Below are 16,482 nucleotides of genomic sequence, written 5' to 3'. Positions count from 1 at the left end.
AGTAATAAATACACAACTCTATTCTAAAGCTATTGAATCGTAGACTTTAAATAGGTGGAATGCATGATATACAAGTTATCTTAATAAAATATTAAAAAATAACATGGGATGAGGGCAGGAAGTAGGCAGGAAGTAATTATCAAAATCAAGTGAAGGGTATGTGGTATTCACTAAAATAATCTACTTTCATGTTTGCAATTTTTCATAAAAATGAGCACATACCAGATCAGGAAGGTTCATGGAAAGAGATCAAAATCTGTTTTAAATGAGAATATTAAAATAAAGAGGTGAAAAAAGAGCAAGAAATACTAAGAAAAGGATGGTGACAGAAAGCAATCTAACTATGGGAGGTGAACACACAGTGTAAATATATATATGCCTTATGGTTAAAGTGTACAGCTGAAACTTACTGGATTTCATTAACCAATGTCACCATAAAAATGAAAGGAGGGGAGGGAAGGGAGGAAAGCATAGAGATAGAGAGATAGAGATGGAGATGGAAGGAGGGATGAAAAGGTGGAGGGGAAGGGAGTAAGGGGAGGGATGATGGAAGGAGGGAAGGAGGAAGGAGGATGGAAGGGGGAGGAGGAGTGGGGGAAGGAGGAAGGAATTCTGAGAATATTCCAACATGCAACCATGATGAATCATCTCAGTCAAAAATACTGTCATGGTAACTGTGTTCATTGTACCAGTCAGCATGCAAGCAGCACACTGCCTAAGTTATAACACTGTTAAATGTCGAGATGCTGCTCAGTGGTCTCTGAAGCCCCTTCAGCATAGTACATAGACTTTTACCCTGTCCAGGGTCCTAAACCATTCACCAAACTCTTGTCTAGAAATGAGGCAATCTCAGCTCCCAACGGTATAACCCATCTGTAAACCACTTTGAGAGTGGAGAAGAAATTAAAAACACTTTCAGCGTGAAGAAGAAATTAAATACACATGTGAAGTTTAAACACACATAAAGAACCTGGCTACAAAAGCATCCTCATTTGGGGACTGTAATCAACAATACTTGCCCAAATATGCAAGAATAAATGCCCATAGATGCTCAAGGCAGCACCCCTACCCCAATTACAAACGAGAAACAAGCAATGTTCATCGACCCTCCATTCTTAACTTACCATATCCACAGCACAGTCCCTAGCATTAATAGTAGACACTATATCATTCAATAAGTATTTAAATGGAAAGACAGCCACAATATTCTGTCAGTTAAAAAAAGCACTGGCAAAACAATATGCTTCCATCTGTATAACAAACTATAATTTATTTGCAAAATCTAAAGTCTAGAAGGACACCTAAATTATAAATTGACCATCTCTGTGGAGTAAATGGCTGGGGGAGAGAGAAATGTTTTCTTTACTTCATACCTCTCCATATTGGTCCCCCACCCTCCCCAAAGGAGTATAAACTGGTACAATCTTTTTTGGAGGGTGATTTGGCAAAACATGTCAAAATTTAAATGTGCTTGCCTATGACCTATCAATTTATTTCTAGGATTTGTCCTGCACAAACACTAGCTAAAGTGCACAAAAATATTGTATGTACAAGAATATTTACTGAAATAGTTTTGTTGGAAAAACAAAAATGTAAGTCTCAATATTTAACGAAAAAGGGGACAACAGTCATGCATTGTATAATGACAGTTTAGTCAAAGACCACATCAAAACAATGGTCCCATGAGATTATAGTAGAGCTGAAAAATCCCTATCATCTAATGACATCATAGTGCAACACGTTACACGGTTATGGTGATGCTGGTGTAAACAAACCTACTGCATTGCCAATTGTATAAAAAAATAGCATATACAATTATGTACAGTACACACTTCTTGATGATAATAAATGACTTACTGGTTTATGTATTTACTATACCTTTCATCGTTAATTTAGAGTGTACTCTACTTACATAAAAAAGTTTGCTGTAAAACAGTATACTGTAGGGGGTGGGCTCCATAATGTAATGGTTAGCATGCCTGCTGTACACGCGGAAGGTCCTGGGTTCACACCCCAGGTGGAGCCACATACCATACCCCAGGTGCGCCAGGCCCCAGAGGGCACTGTACCCCACGTCCAAGGTGCACACCGCAAGCGAGTGAGAGGAGACACCCTGCCTTCAGAGAGCCAGTTCTTAAGGGGAAAAGGCAACATCCATAGGTCAGGGGTGGAAGTGGGGCAGGGAGGGGATTAAAGGGGGGAGGGAGAACAGTATGCTGTGTTACACAGGTGGCAGCCTCATACATTTTGTGCTTACTGTGTCTCTTTAGTGCATCATTTTCTCTTGTGCTTGATTTAATCTTGTGTTGTTTTGTACAGTAAAACGTTGTAGACTTATAGACTAAGAGTGATAGACTATACCATTTAACCTAGGTGTATAGTAGGCTGTACCATTTAGGTTTGTGTAAGAGCCCTCTGTGAATTCAAACAACAATGTAATCACTTGACAACATACTTCTCAGAAAGTATCCCCATCATTAAGTGATGCATGACTGTAGCTCAATAACTTATGATGTTTATACAACAAATAATATTCTCCCTATAAAACTACAGACATATTTCTACACTGACCATGAATAGTGAATAGATTTACTAGGTTAAATTATAGGACAGCATGTATAGTCCGATCCTCCTATTGTTACAAAATACATATTTGTGCATAGAGAAGTCTGTTGAGAGTGGAGAGGGGAGAGAATGAAGGATTTTCACTTTTTTTAAACCCTTATGATTTGTACAATTTTCAAAAAAATGCATATAAAACTTTAAACTTTCAAAGAACTTGTTCTTTGCTATTTTAAGCATCCTCCTACATGCAGCCTATACTCCACACAAACCAATTACAGAGCAAGTACTTATTTGTATTTTCCTCTTGTATCCTTTTGCCTACTATATCCTCACCCCAAATCTTTCATTCCCAACCTTTGAGAGCAAAGACTGAAAATAAAAAGCTTTGGTTGCCGGGTACCCATCACTGGGTATGCTTTAGTAAAGTCTCTTGTTCTTTCAGGATAAACTGTTTTCCTCAACACTTGCCTAGCTAATAAAAGCATAAGTCAAACACAGACTGCACTAAAACATCACCTATCAAGGTTAATTAGTAACTACAAGGCAAGCGAGAGAACTAAACATGAATTTAAAATTCCATCTTTACGTTCGTTATAGTGTTCTCTCTTATTACAAAAGACAGGAAATATCTCATGTTGTCTCTCAACAGAGAACCAATTAAAAAGTTATGATACATTCTCCTATAACATATTTGAGTCATTAAAAATGTTTTATAGCTACTGACATACTACTTATGCTTATATAATCCCATACTTGTGCAAAAAGATTTTCTGTATTTGTGAATACGTATTTTCTGCATAGATGCATGAAAGCATGGGAAAGGATATAAACCCAAATGTGAGCAGTGGTTACTTGGGTACTGAGGGTAACTTAACATTTTTTTTTCTCATTTTTCCTCTATAGTGATCATATATTGCTTGTATCATTAAAAAACAATTACAAAGAGAACAGAAGTTTCAGTCTTCAAAAGAAAAATGGAACAATTGGAAAGACCTCCCCAGCTTCCGATATGATAGAAAGTAATAAGTGCCTGAAAGAAGCCAAGTTAAATGCTCAACTGCCATCAACCTGCCAGGTCTCTGTGGGCAAGTCCTCCCCTCACTTCACTCTTCATTTGCTATTTACCGAGGCCCTTTAAGTAGAGACTGTGCAGGACCATGGCAATGGAGATGACCGAGGGTGCCTTGGCCTCCAAGAGTTGAAGATTCAGTGGGGAGACAGGTTAAACATATTTATGCAAATGATTATCAATTAACGTTGTGATAAGAAAGAAAGCAGAGCCTGATGGGAGTGTTTTTCTAAACCAATTCAGTGAGTCACAACTGTAAAATGAGAAGTTTGTACTCTAGGCTGAGTTCCCTCCCATGAGGCAGTTTTTGGGGAAAGGCTTTTGGGAAGAAAATAAAAGCTGTTTGTTACCTGTCCTGTAACAAACTGAGGAGATGCATAGGGATCAAGCTAAAAGGGGATAAGCAAAGGCATGCGCTGAAGGACAGAAAATCTTTGGTGATGTTATATTTCTTAATAAAAATCAATTTAGATTCAAAGTGGGGGGAAAGCTCCATCTACCTGTTTCTTAACTAACCCTTTAGAAAAGTTACGCTACAAAGGAATAAAAGTGTGCGGAGGAAAGAAAAATACCCAAAGTGCAATATTAAATAGTTCTGGTTAACAAGTAACTTAACTTTTTTGTTGTTGTTAAATTAGGTTCACCTTATACTCCAGGAATGCCCCGCCCCAGCCCCAGCCCCAGCCTCCCAGCCCAGCCCCAGCTCCCAGCCCCAGCCCAACTGTAAAGCACAAACCAGTACTCAGGGCAAGCTTCCTACAGGAACTGTCTGAATGTAAAAGCACTGAATCACCTACACCCACATATTTTTCAAAAATGTTTGCACATTCTAAGTTTTGCTCCTGAATTTTAACTTTCTAACTTTAAAATACAAAGATAAATGGAGAAGTGTTCGTTTTCAATACTTCCTGGAAATAAACAAATGCTGACAATAAAGTGTATACGGTGGTTCGGTTTTCAAGTGTACACCATAATACCCTTTTCTGTAAGTCAAGGGAAAAGAATCACAGTCTTCATTCTAATTCTAATTCACAGTGATTTGCTCTTTTACAAGGTCTTTACGAAAAGGATAAAAGCGAAAAACGGTGTTTTACAGCAGTTCCGCAAATTTCGCAAGGAAATAAAAACCTCCCTTTGAAGGCTACCCGGGTGGCCCAAAGAGCGGGCCGTCTGTTAGCATCACAGAAGCGCATTCTCTGGCCAAAGCACCTTCCACGCCCTCAGACGCCTGCACAGCCGGGGAGATTCCGCCCCCAGCAGAACAAGTGGGAGCACACCCAGGGCAGCACACCCGCGGGACCCGGCACCAGAACATCAGCCCAGTCGGCTTCGTTCTGGCTGCCTCAGACCTGAGTGGCAGCCAGAGTAAGCTTGACATGGCATGGAAGGGCCTGGAAAACCCAGGGCCCTAAAGTCACCTGGTCAAATATAAGGCAGGGTTCAAGAACTTCCATTCGTAAATCTGCGTCACACCCAACTGGCCTAAAACTTGAACCTGAGCACTGGTTACCCTGAGAACCCAAAGATGGCCCTTACTTCCATACCTGGGCCATCCACCACGCCAGAGGAGCTGCGGGCCCCTGGGTCTTGAACGCCGTGGGCCGATCCCAAAGGGGGAGCTCCAAAGGCTGAAGGGGTTGCAAAAAGGAAGGTAGAAGGTTCCAGGCCGCAGGGTCCCGCCCACTCCACCACACCTCGAGCCATCGACTCGCTAACTCAGGGGTCCCCATAGGACCAAGCCGGAGGAGGTAGCCAGGGTGTGCGAAAAGCTCCTTAATGACTCAGTGTTTGCAAAGAAGCCAACCCGTGGGAGGGAAGGCTGAGCTCTCTGGGTACCCTTTAGACTCGAACACTCGGTTCTCTCTTCCTCTCCGCCGACTTCAGCCTTTCTAGGTTGTCCCATTCAGTTGCTCCCCAGGAGCAGGGTCCACCATCAAAGCCACCGAGAGGTGGCTGCGGGAATGTAGAGGAGGTGGTTGGCGACAAGCAGAACACCGTTCGTGCACCTGCCCTGCTTCCACCACCTGCCCGCGGCGCCCGGGACCCCCGCTCCTTAGCGACACGAGCCCTCCTCCGCCAAGTTTCTAACCTTGGATGGTGCGATTACCAGAGACTGAGGCCGCCAGGAGGATGGCGCCCCCCAGCAGCCACGCCGCGCTCGGGCTTCGCATCCTTCCAGCAGCCCCGACGCCGGGCAGGCGGGGAATTCACCACCACTGATCCGAACGAAAGTCAGGGCTCCACTCGCGGATTGGAGAAAAAGCCACCTTTTCACCTACTCCTAATTGGAGACTCTACGCGCACCTCCCAAGAGCCGGATAAGTTTCAGTGAAATGTGAGCCTCTCAACGCACCTGCGCGAGGCCACGCCCTGGGGCCAGAACCCGCAGCAAGGTCCCGCCCCTTCGGTCATCTGGCGCCCTGGGCCCCGCCCCCCACCACCTGGCCGCACGCTACCCTCCCCCCGCCCTCTGGGCTCCAGGTGGGCGAGCCGCAGTTCCTGAGACAGCAGGAGCCGCCGGCGGGCAGGGCTGGCCCAGGGAAGTAGCCTTATTGGAATGCAAATGATAGGAAAGCTAGGAACCAGGGTTCCTCCAGGCCTCGGCAACGCCTAGAACTACCTTTAACCTTTTATTACTCCTAAGGAGCCAATGTCATCCATCGCCTCCTCTTACTAAATGGCAAGAAGCCAAGACTCGAGCTCACCGCACTTACTCTCAGTAATTGGTAGAGGCTTCCCAGTGGAGTAGGCACTTCTGCTGAGGGGTGAGTTTTCAATCTGCAAAGGCTGGCTGGGCCAAAATTTGGTTAGTCAGGTGCCAGTGACCATCAATAATTTTTTGAACAACCATTTGGTCAGTGAATTTTTAGGATGGAGCTTACATCCATAAAGGCCCCCCAAGTCCTGTGTATGACCCCTTATTAAACGCACCATGGGGCCAATTAATAGAACAAGTGTAGGTTCCAGATAATTCAGGCAGGCAAAAGTATATACAATGTCATGTTAGCCAGTTGTTTAACCATATCCCCAACAAAACATTTCCCCAAAGTTCCCTAAGTGGATGGTTACCATTCTACCTCATCCCTCTGCCCTGACAAGAGGAGTTCACAAGAGGAGGGAAGAATAGTTGAAAAGAGAAGCAAATGGCCTTGAACACACCGTGAGAGTAGAGTAATTGCTCCCTGAATAACAGGAATGGACTACTCCTAACACACCCACAGATAAGAATGGCCAGGGAAAGCTGTCCAATGAATCAGACAGTTCTTAGTGGCTGCCTGTCAGTAGTCCATCTCTTAGAAATCTCTCACTGCTGTATTTCAAGTAAGTTCTATATGCTGACAACACACAAATTTGTATTTCTAGCCCAGATTTCTCCATTCTAGGCATATAACATCCATCTAGCTACTCAACATCCTCACTTGAATGTGACTATAAGCATATGAAGCGTAAGTCCAACACTAAATTTCTGATCCACACCACCCCTCTCATAGTCTTCTTATATCAAATTGCAACTCTATTCTTCCAGTTGCTCAAATCAAAAATCTTGGAGTCATCCTTGACCACCATTATATTTTACACTGATTCATCAGCAAATCCTACCTTGAAAATATATCCCTAATATCACCCAGATCCAAATTATTTTCTTTTGCCTAGATTATTACAATAGCCTTGTAACTTGTCTTGCTCATTTTGCCCATAACCCTTACACAGTCTTCTCTCAACATAATGGTCAGAGTGAACCTGTTAAAATGTGCATCAGATTACTTCCTTACTTAAGATACTGAAGTAGCTCCCCACTTCCCTCTGAGTTCAAACCAAAGCCTGTACTCCTCCCTCATACACACAGGAACATGCACGCACGCACGCACGCACACACCCTCCTTGACTTCATCTCTACTCCCCTCACTCATTCTGCTCCAGCTATGCATACACCCTCTTGCCATTCCTTTGCCCTTGCTGTCTTTTGCCTGGAATTATTTTCCCTTAAATACCTACATAACTTCAGTCCTCATTTCCTTCAGGTATTTGCTAAAATGCTATCCTCTTAATGGGGCCTTCTAAGAACACCTTATTTAAAATTATACTCCCACCCTATACTCCCTATCTTCCCTCCAAGCTTTATTGTCCTCTACGGCGTATATCACCGGTATTGAAGTTCTACATGTATTTATTTATTATCTAGTTCCCCCTTCGCAATGTAAGCTCCATGAGAGCAGAGGGTTGGTTGGTTGGTTTATGTTTTGTTTTTTAGTTTGTGGCATTCTCAAAAGGATTTATAAAATAAGCCACCTAAAGTCGGCAACTCTTAACACTCTTATCTCTAAGGGATTTTTAAATCTGTTTTGTTCACTGCTATATTCCCAATTCTAGAAAAGTATCTAGCACGTAGAATGAGCTCAACAAACACTTGTAAATGAGTGAATTTTTATATATCGTATACCTACTATCGTTCACTCATTCTGCTAGAATCTAGAATTGCAAAGATCAACATCTCTGCCTCCATTGAGTTGATGGCCAAATGTAAAGAGAGATGTGTAAATAAGGCAAGCATTGGGCAGGGGAATTGAGGGTCAGTAAGTGATGCATCTATAAAGGGCTGTGGACACACAGAGAAAGAATGACTCCTGCCTAGTGGAGTCAGAAATGGCTTCCTAAAAAAGATCTGAAGAGGACCTTGGAGGATGAATAGTTTACCAGGTATGTTATTTAACATAAGGCTAGCTGCCATAACAGATAAATATCCAAATTTTAGTGGTTCATTGAAACAAATGTTTATTTCTTACTCACTTAAAGCCCAAAACCAAGGCTGTGTTTGGTGGGCAACTCTCCTCCAAGTGAGGATAAATTAGCTGGGCTTCTCCCATCTTGGGATTCTGACATCTTCCACTCATGACTTCCAAGGTCACTGTGGAAGTAAGAGAGAATAGGATGTGCATATAACATTCCCATAGCCCTGGCCTGAAAGTGGTGCACAATCATTTCTATATTCCATTGACCAGAATTCAGTCATAGGGCCGCAGCTCACTGCAAGGGAAGCTGTGTACCCAGACGGGAGAAGAAGGGAGTTAGGGGGACAGCTAACCAGTCTCTGTTATTCCAGGAGTAAGGGTGTAGGAACAGACTCTCAAGAAAAATAACAGTATGAAAGTGTAATGTGTTTGGGGAACACTATGCTGGGAACCGAGAGTATGTGAAGGAGAGTGGCTAGGGCTAAAACTAGGAAAGTAGGCAGGACTTACCTAGGTGTTTACCACAAAAGAGGCTTTGAACTTTAATCTTGAGGGCGTTGAAGGTTGAACCAACAATTCTCAGCCTTATCTTCACATCACTGAGATTGGCAGGATGGCCTTTCTGGGACCACCCCTCCTCCCCCCAAAAAAAGTAAATCAGGTAGAAATTGTAGGTAGAAGAAATAGGGAGAGGAAAATGGGAAGAAAAGAGGGATACACTCCTAACAAGTGCTGCATAAGTGAGCATCTCAGCCCCACTGATCAACCGTTTCCCATCTGTTTGAATACCATCTGGTGTAATGACTATTCTCCACACCTTGCCCCCTCTGTGTACTTATTTTATTAAGCAATCGCTGGCACAGATACCATCTGACTTTTCATGAGGTTATGGAGTGCCAGTTCTGCTCCCCTCAGCATTATGCTCTTTCAGAAAGGTTGAGATTGTGGCTGCATTTCCCATGACATCATGACTGTCTATACTGCTGTCAGAGATGCAATGCCCAAGCGAAGTTCCAGCCCAGTTTGGAAGACTTCATAACTCTTTTCATTGAAAACATTTCCCCCAATTGTTTGAATGCCAGAAAAAAATTTTTTAAGTAAACAAAACATACACACACGCATTTCACACACCACCACCACCACCACTCACCACCACCACCAAGGATCAAAGCCTGTATAGTGTTGGGTCCACTAATGTCTGAAATTATTATCATTCGAAATTGTTTCTTTGGGTCCAGAAAGCTAAGAGATCTCCATTACTGGTCCAATCTTTGGCTATCATCCAGACCCCTCCACTCCCAGGATGACAAGTGGAGAGGCACTGGGGGAATGAGCCACCCCCCTCAGAACTTCCCTCTCTCACACCAGAGGCCTTCTAAGACTGCTCCAGGTCTAATTTATAAGTCATTGAAGTAAACTAACACCTCAGAGAAATGAGTTGAGAGCATGGAGAGCAAGGCTTTCTGGGAGAGGGTGCAGTGGGGGACGGGGGCAGGGGGGCAGCCCCAGGCTTACTGTGAGAAAGGAGGGGAGTGCCAAAGACAGACTTTGCCATCTTGATCCCTCCAGATCTCTCTGAGTCACAAAGGAATCAGAGCTCAGCTGGTCTACTTAATGGAGGGAGGAGGCAAGAAAAATAAAATGTTAAATCAAGCTACATTTATAGACTGCAAAGTGCCAATCAGCCCTGCAGCCAGACCACAGGAGGACATCTGCAGAACAAAGGAGGATTTCTGCTGGGATCACTAACAAATCATTTCCCCACACCCTGAAGGGAAAACAGGAAAAGCAGTCTTTAAGTGGCACCTACACAAAATGAAATCATTCATTCCCTATAGCTAAAACCATAGGGAATCTATGGATTAAATAAAGGCTGGGAACTGGCCAGCAGGCCTTTCATGCTACATATTCTTACCTTTTCACCATAGGTACTCTTATCCTTTCTCACTGTATGTTCATATTAAAGGAAAATGGATAAACAAAGTCTTTAAATTGTAACTAAAGAATGATATATAAACAGAATTCCCCAAACACTCGGGGTCCCTCCAGTGCCTTTAACTCTTTTCTCTCCCTCTCCCTCAGAGTCTCTCTTAGGCTCTATCACTCTCTGCCTAGACCACTCTGCCTACAAAGTGTTACCCCTTCCGTAATAAACATTCCTTTTGACTCTGACTTTGGAGTGTGTCTGAGTGCTTTCTTACACTCTGCCAAGAGCTCTCTTTTCTCTGGGTACGGGGCTTGATCTCCCCCACTCGGAGGAATTTGCCCTGTCGTGCATCGTACCCACCAGCCCATTTCAAAGAAGCCTAATTGCTAACTTTTCTTTTAAAACCAGTCACAACATCCTCTTTAGATAAGTGACCGATAAAAAAAAAGACATTTCTATCCAAGAACATAGTTATTTTCCAATTTGGGAGCTTATAACCTAGCTGTTCTGTCTTCTCTGCCTCAGCCAGCCTTGACTGCAAGCTCCACCTGCCATTTGCAATGGTTCCTGAGAGTCTCATCTAAAGGAGAAATGTTTCTTTTTTATTCCAAATGCAACATATGCTTATTTATTAAAAAAAAGAGAAAATGCAAAAAAAAAAAAGAAAAAAGAGTGGGGAGAGGGAGAGGAAGGAAGGATCCAGAGATAAATACCCTTAACGGTTTAATATACATCTTTCTAGTTAGAGCTATCTTTTTAAAAATAAGATTGAGATTACATTGCATAACTATTTTGTTAGTTTTCCCTACTCAACAGCATAGTAAACATTCTCTCAAATTCTTCAATATTCTTCCATAGCATCTTTTAAAATTACTGCAGAATACTTCATCTTCTGGGCAGACCTTAATTTATTTAACCTGTTGTAGAATATCCAGATTATTTCAGGTTTTTCTTGTTGCATTTTAGATATTATAGAGATACACATATCTTTATCCTTGTACATACATTTCTTTCTGTAATCTCAGACTACTTCTTTAGGAAAAAATATTTTTAGAGATGGCTGAATTCGCTACATCAAAATTTTGTTTATTTTAAAACCTTTTAATGATGATCATATTGCCCTTCAGAAACAATGCACTAGTGTATAGTCCCATAAACAGTGTATGAGTGTGTCTATCTCCTCACATCTTCTCTTGCATTGGGTGTTACTACTTTTAGAAATCTTCACTAATTTTATAATTCTGCTGTAATCTTAATATTTAAGCATCACAATAGGGAAACGGATTTTTCGTGGAGGTGAGAAGAGTTGGGGAGTTGTGATTCTAAAACATAATCTAAGCACATAACCAGTAAATATCTGCATAAGTACTGTGTATCTCTTTAGCAGAGTTACGTGAGTATGGTGGATATAGCACTAGCGTCGGCGACCTGGCTCAGAGTCCGTTGTACTTATTAGCTGCAGATCTGGGTCTGTTTTCTCATCTATAAAAAGGAGGCAATAATACTTACAAGAATGTTGTGAGTATTCAAAGGACTAAAGGGTATTACCAATGGGACCTGCTCAAGGGTGCTCTGTGCTCAGTAGGGGCTGGTAGAAAGCCTGGAATACCTGGTGAAATTGCAGAGAATGAGAAAGTCCGTGAGAAGCTGTCAAGAAGAGGAAGGGGCTTGGAGAAACAGGAGTGTGTGGATTTGATGTGAAAGGCAACTGGGGGCCACAGAGGCCAAGAGAGAAGAGTTATGGCAGCGGCCCGGCTCCTGGCCCTGTAAGCACAGCTGGTGGGAACGTGGAGGGAAGAGAGTCTGGGAAATCTCGGGAAGGAAGAATAGGGCAATAATTCCCAGCAGCTCTGGGTAGTAGAAACTAGTCTGGTCCTGCTGTTTAGCATTTGTGAACGTCTCATTAGCATTTGAAGGAAGTGCCTGCAGAACACACACAGAGCCTTTAGAGCCAGTACACAGGCTCACTGGGCTGGGAGTGGGGGCAGGGAGTGTCCTGGCTCTGACATCGGCCTCATTTCCCCGAATTCGGATCCACCGTAACTACTGGACTCTGCAAGGAGGGACTGAATCTGTTTCTACCCCAGCTAAAGCCAAAATTCATTTCATTTATAAAACCTCTCAAGTTCTCAGCTATCTCTATCATTGGACCAATATAGAAAGTATAGCAATTTTGGAAAGAAAAACAATTATTGTGACATGTTAAATTATGAACTCACATAACTTTCACTATATCTTATGAAATAGAGACTAGTATTGTCTTCTTGTTAGAAATGACACATTTCAGAAGCAGTTTCAGAAACAGATGCCAAACTCATAACTTTATAGCAGAGACATTCCTAGTAACACTGAATGTTTGTGTTCCCTGAAGTTTTTGCAGTCTAATTAGAAATTAGGTGTTTATTTCTTAGAGAAAAAAATATCAGGCCAATTTTGGCTGTGGAGGCCAGAGCTGGCAAGTCCAGGGATTCAGATTTTGGTTCCTGAAGACTGGCAACCAGGCACTGTGTATAAAATGGTCTTGTCTTCCTCCTTAGAAAGGAAAAAAGACATAGTAGAAAAGTATGGTGTTTAAAGAATCTCAGCCCTGTCTGGCCAGCTCTACAGCCCAGTTACACACATCCATGGTTCAGCCCACTTATTCTGAAGTGAAACTCACTTTAGAAATGCAAATGACTCACCAAGGAGTGAGAGATTTTAGCGTCTGGCAAGTGGAGTGTGGCTTTGAAGACCATTTCAGAGCCGGCTGTGTTCAGCCAGGAAAACCTCCCGGGCTTGCTGTTGGAGCCAAAAGAGATCAGGACTAAAAATGGGCTTGGTAAAGTGTAAAGTAATAAAGGAACATTCAATTTAGCATGGAAGTGTTGAGTTCTCAATAACTTGCAGCCTATTGAACTAGTCAATGGAAGAGACAGTTTTTGCAAAGACCCATCCCATTGGCCAGGGTAGATAGAGTGTTAGTCTAGAGCTGCTTCTGTTCTTACACTCTGATTTCCAATCTCCACCTTTCTCCTCTCCCCACCATGTCTTAATGACCGGGCCCTCTCTTGGGTGTGGTTCTGTGCTGGGTTGAGTTTAGCCAAGGACTCTGCTACAGCATGGTCAGAGAGAAAATAGACCTGCACCACATAGCAGTAAAGCCTGAGAAATCCAGGTAAAAGCATTAAAAGACAATGCAAGGTGAGGGTGAGGTGGATGGAGGAGCCATCAGAGGAGGGAGCTGTAAAGACCAGGATGAGAAGAGAAGCCCTAGGAAAGAGACATCACAGAAAAGTGCATGATGCAAATTATTTATTGCTCAGCACCTAGCAGTTTCTCCAAATAGCCTTCGAAGCTACAACCAGCTCATCAGATGCTAAAATCCCTCCTTCTATGATGAGTCATTTCTATTTCCAAAGAGAGTTTTATTTCAAATAACTGAATAATTGGGAGGCAGCTGGCCTCACTGGGTAAGAACTAGGACACCTGAGCAAAACTACGTGGGTTTAAGTATTAACTTTACCACTTATGAGCTGTGTGATCTTAGGCAAGATAATTAACCTCTCTGTGCCTTAATCTTTCTTATCTGTAAAGCACTGATAATAGTAATAACACCTGGTTCTTAGATTATTACACAAACTTCAAGTGTTAATGTTTGTAGAGTGCTTAGAACAGGTCCTGGCACATAGTTTCTGTGTGTGTGTGTGGGGGTGGGTGGGTGGATGTGGGTGGGTGCGTCTGTGTGTGTGTATGTGTGTGTAATTTTAATAACATTAAGATACATATCTTTGTGACTGCTACATATAAGCTCTGAGAGCAGGGGCCCTGTCTGGTTTTGCTTTTAATTGTACCTACAGTGCTTAGCACAGCATATGGTAAACACTCAACTCTTTGTTGGGACAAAGGGAACCTCCCAAACCATTTCTAGATTCAGCTACAGAAAAAGGGAACTTGAACTCCGGCTCTACCCACACAAGAAATAAAAGGCACATCTGCTAGCACTCCACAAAGCTGGAGAAAGAACCCCAAGAGCTGTGTGGTGACATGGTTCCCGGTTCTCAGATCCTCAGACTTCTTGTCTTTACCACATACGATATAGGGCCAAGATAGTATTTGACTGGAGGAAGTGATTGAACTTTGAGTCAGGAGCACTTACCCAGATTCGGTTGTAGGCCAAGTGTTTGTTGCCTTGTCCTTGGTCTCCCACAGCTCTGCAGCTTTCGTGCAGAGGGCCAGTCTCCCTCTCATGCTTTCCAGGTACCTGGATCCCTCTGTAGAGGCTTGAGCTGGAGGCATCTGTAACAGAGCTCTAGCATAAAGTTTCTAACTGAACATGTCAACATGGCCCCCTCAGCTCACAAGGCGAACAGTGTTTGCAGGGCCTTGATTGGCCCTCTCCAACAGAAAACTCTAGTTGGGACCAAAGTAAAGTGACATCCCATAGTTCACCGAATCCAAGTCACTTTTGATGTAATTGTATACATAACACAATATTGCAAGTAGCCCAGAGAAAGAATAAATACTGACAAACACTGCATTGCTTTTAAGATTTACTTCAATTTCATAGATGCTAAAATGTTAAGAAGATACATCTTAGGATAGGTGAAAACAGAGCACCCTTACTCGATACACACAGCAGGAAGAAAAGAGAAGCAATCAGAAGAGAATGTCCACATGTTCTACCAACGAATTCACCCACCATATTTCCGCTCTTCCTCTTCTGACAATGGATGACCTCCCTATGCTCTTATCTACCCCAGTCCCTACACATGTGCAGGAGGTCCCGTCCTCTCAACGATGAAGGGCATCAGCTCAGCAATCCTCACTCTTCTCCTCTACATGGTTAAATTTTTCCTCTGTGCCAATTAGTTTCCACTGCCTAAAACTGTGAAATTATGTCTTCCTTCTTGATCCCTCTTCAATTCCATTCTTGACTGTACTTTACATAAGATTCCTTAAAAGATGTCTGCCCTTTTTACCATCTCATCTTCTCCTCCCATGTTTTTCCTTCTGTCCCCATTACTCCATCTAAACAGTTCTCTGTCAAGGTCCCCAATGACCTAACCACTGCCACATCTCACGATTAATCCTAATCCTTAGCTTACTCCCCTCTCAACAGCAATTGGCTTTCAAGACACCACTCTCTCCTGGCTCTGGTCCACTCTCCCTGGCTCCTACTTCGCACACTGGCATGCCCCAAAGATGAGACCTCTTCTCTGCCTGCCCTCACGGGTGGCTTTAATTACCATCTTTACGTCAATAACTATGGTCCCCAGCTCTGGCCTCTCCCTGAATTCGGGACTTGTCTACCCTGATAGGCATCTTAAATTAATAAGTACCAAACCAAACTTTTGAATTCCAACCTCAAGAAGTCTTTTTCGTCTTAATAAATGATAGTTTTCCCAGTTACTTTGGCCAAAAACCTTGGAATCTGAATCATCCTCTCATTTTCTCTCATATCCAATTCATCAGCAAATCCTTCTGGATTTCAAAATATCCCCCCAAAAGATTGTGTCTCACAATTTCCACTTGCTACCATTCTAGCCCAAATGACCATCTCTTTTACCTGGGCTTGTCTGTCACGATTGCTTCCTACTGGTTTCCCTCTGTTCAACCCCATCTCCAGCATTTTATCTCTCAAGTAGAAGCCAGACTGATCCTTAAAAAGGCACACCAGACCCTGGCACATCTCTGCTCAAACTCTCCAAGGCTCCCATCTCATGCAGAGGAAAAGCCAAAGGCCTCCCACAGGGTCTAACCCTGGCCTGTCTGGGCTTCCCATCCCTACCCTTCTTCCCTTGCTTGTTCTGCCTCCTTGCTATTTCTAGGATACACTGAGCACTCTCCCACTTCAGTTTCTACATCCACTCAGCCCCTCACTCCCTTTAGATCTTGGCTCCTCCGTCATTCCACCAGAGAGGTCTTCCCTGACTGACTCCACAGAAGAGCCCTCCCCAACATCATTTTCCTCCCATCACCTTGCTTTCTTTTCCTTTACTTGTCCTCCCTCACATATAGTAGCCCCACTTATCCATAGGGGATACAGTCTAAGATCCCTAGTGGATACCTGAAACTGCAAATAGCTCCACAGCCTATATATATACTATGTTTTTTCTTATACATACACATATATAATACAGTTTAATTTATAAATTAGGCACAGTAAGAGATTAACAGTAACTAATAATAAAATAGAATAATTATAACAACAT

General features: G+C 42.9%; 1 protein-coding gene across 3 annotated transcripts in view; it reads right to left on the bottom strand.

Annotated features, from left to right (window-relative positions):
- Positions 1-16,482, bottom strand: part of F2RL1 (F2R like trypsin receptor 1) — a 45,480-nt gene that overhangs the window by 7,910 nt on the left and 21,088 nt on the right. Inside the window, exon 1 of one of the 3 annotated variants that reach the window (XM_039857398.1) lies at positions 5,724-5,977. The exons of 1 other annotated variant lie outside the window; for it this stretch is intronic. In XM_039857398.1, coding sequence (XP_039713332.1) covers positions 5,724-5,805 — 82 coding nt within the window. In that variant the 5' untranslated portion in view covers positions 5,806-5,977. Of the gene's footprint in view, positions 1-5,178; positions 5,704-5,723; positions 5,978-16,482 lie in introns of those variants that run through there. One more of the 3 variants, XM_039857396.1, reaches the window with a different exon arrangement.

Source organism: Pteropus medius, unplaced genomic scaffold (genome assembly GCF_902729225.1).
Source record: "Pteropus medius unplaced genomic scaffold, Ma_sr-lr_union100, whole genome shotgun sequence".
Classification (NCBI taxonomy): Eukaryota; Metazoa; Chordata; class Mammalia; order Chiroptera; family Pteropodidae; genus Pteropus; species Pteropus medius.
The sequence above is the reverse complement of the archived record's forward strand: the minus strand, read 5'-3'. Positions and strand labels throughout refer to the sequence as shown.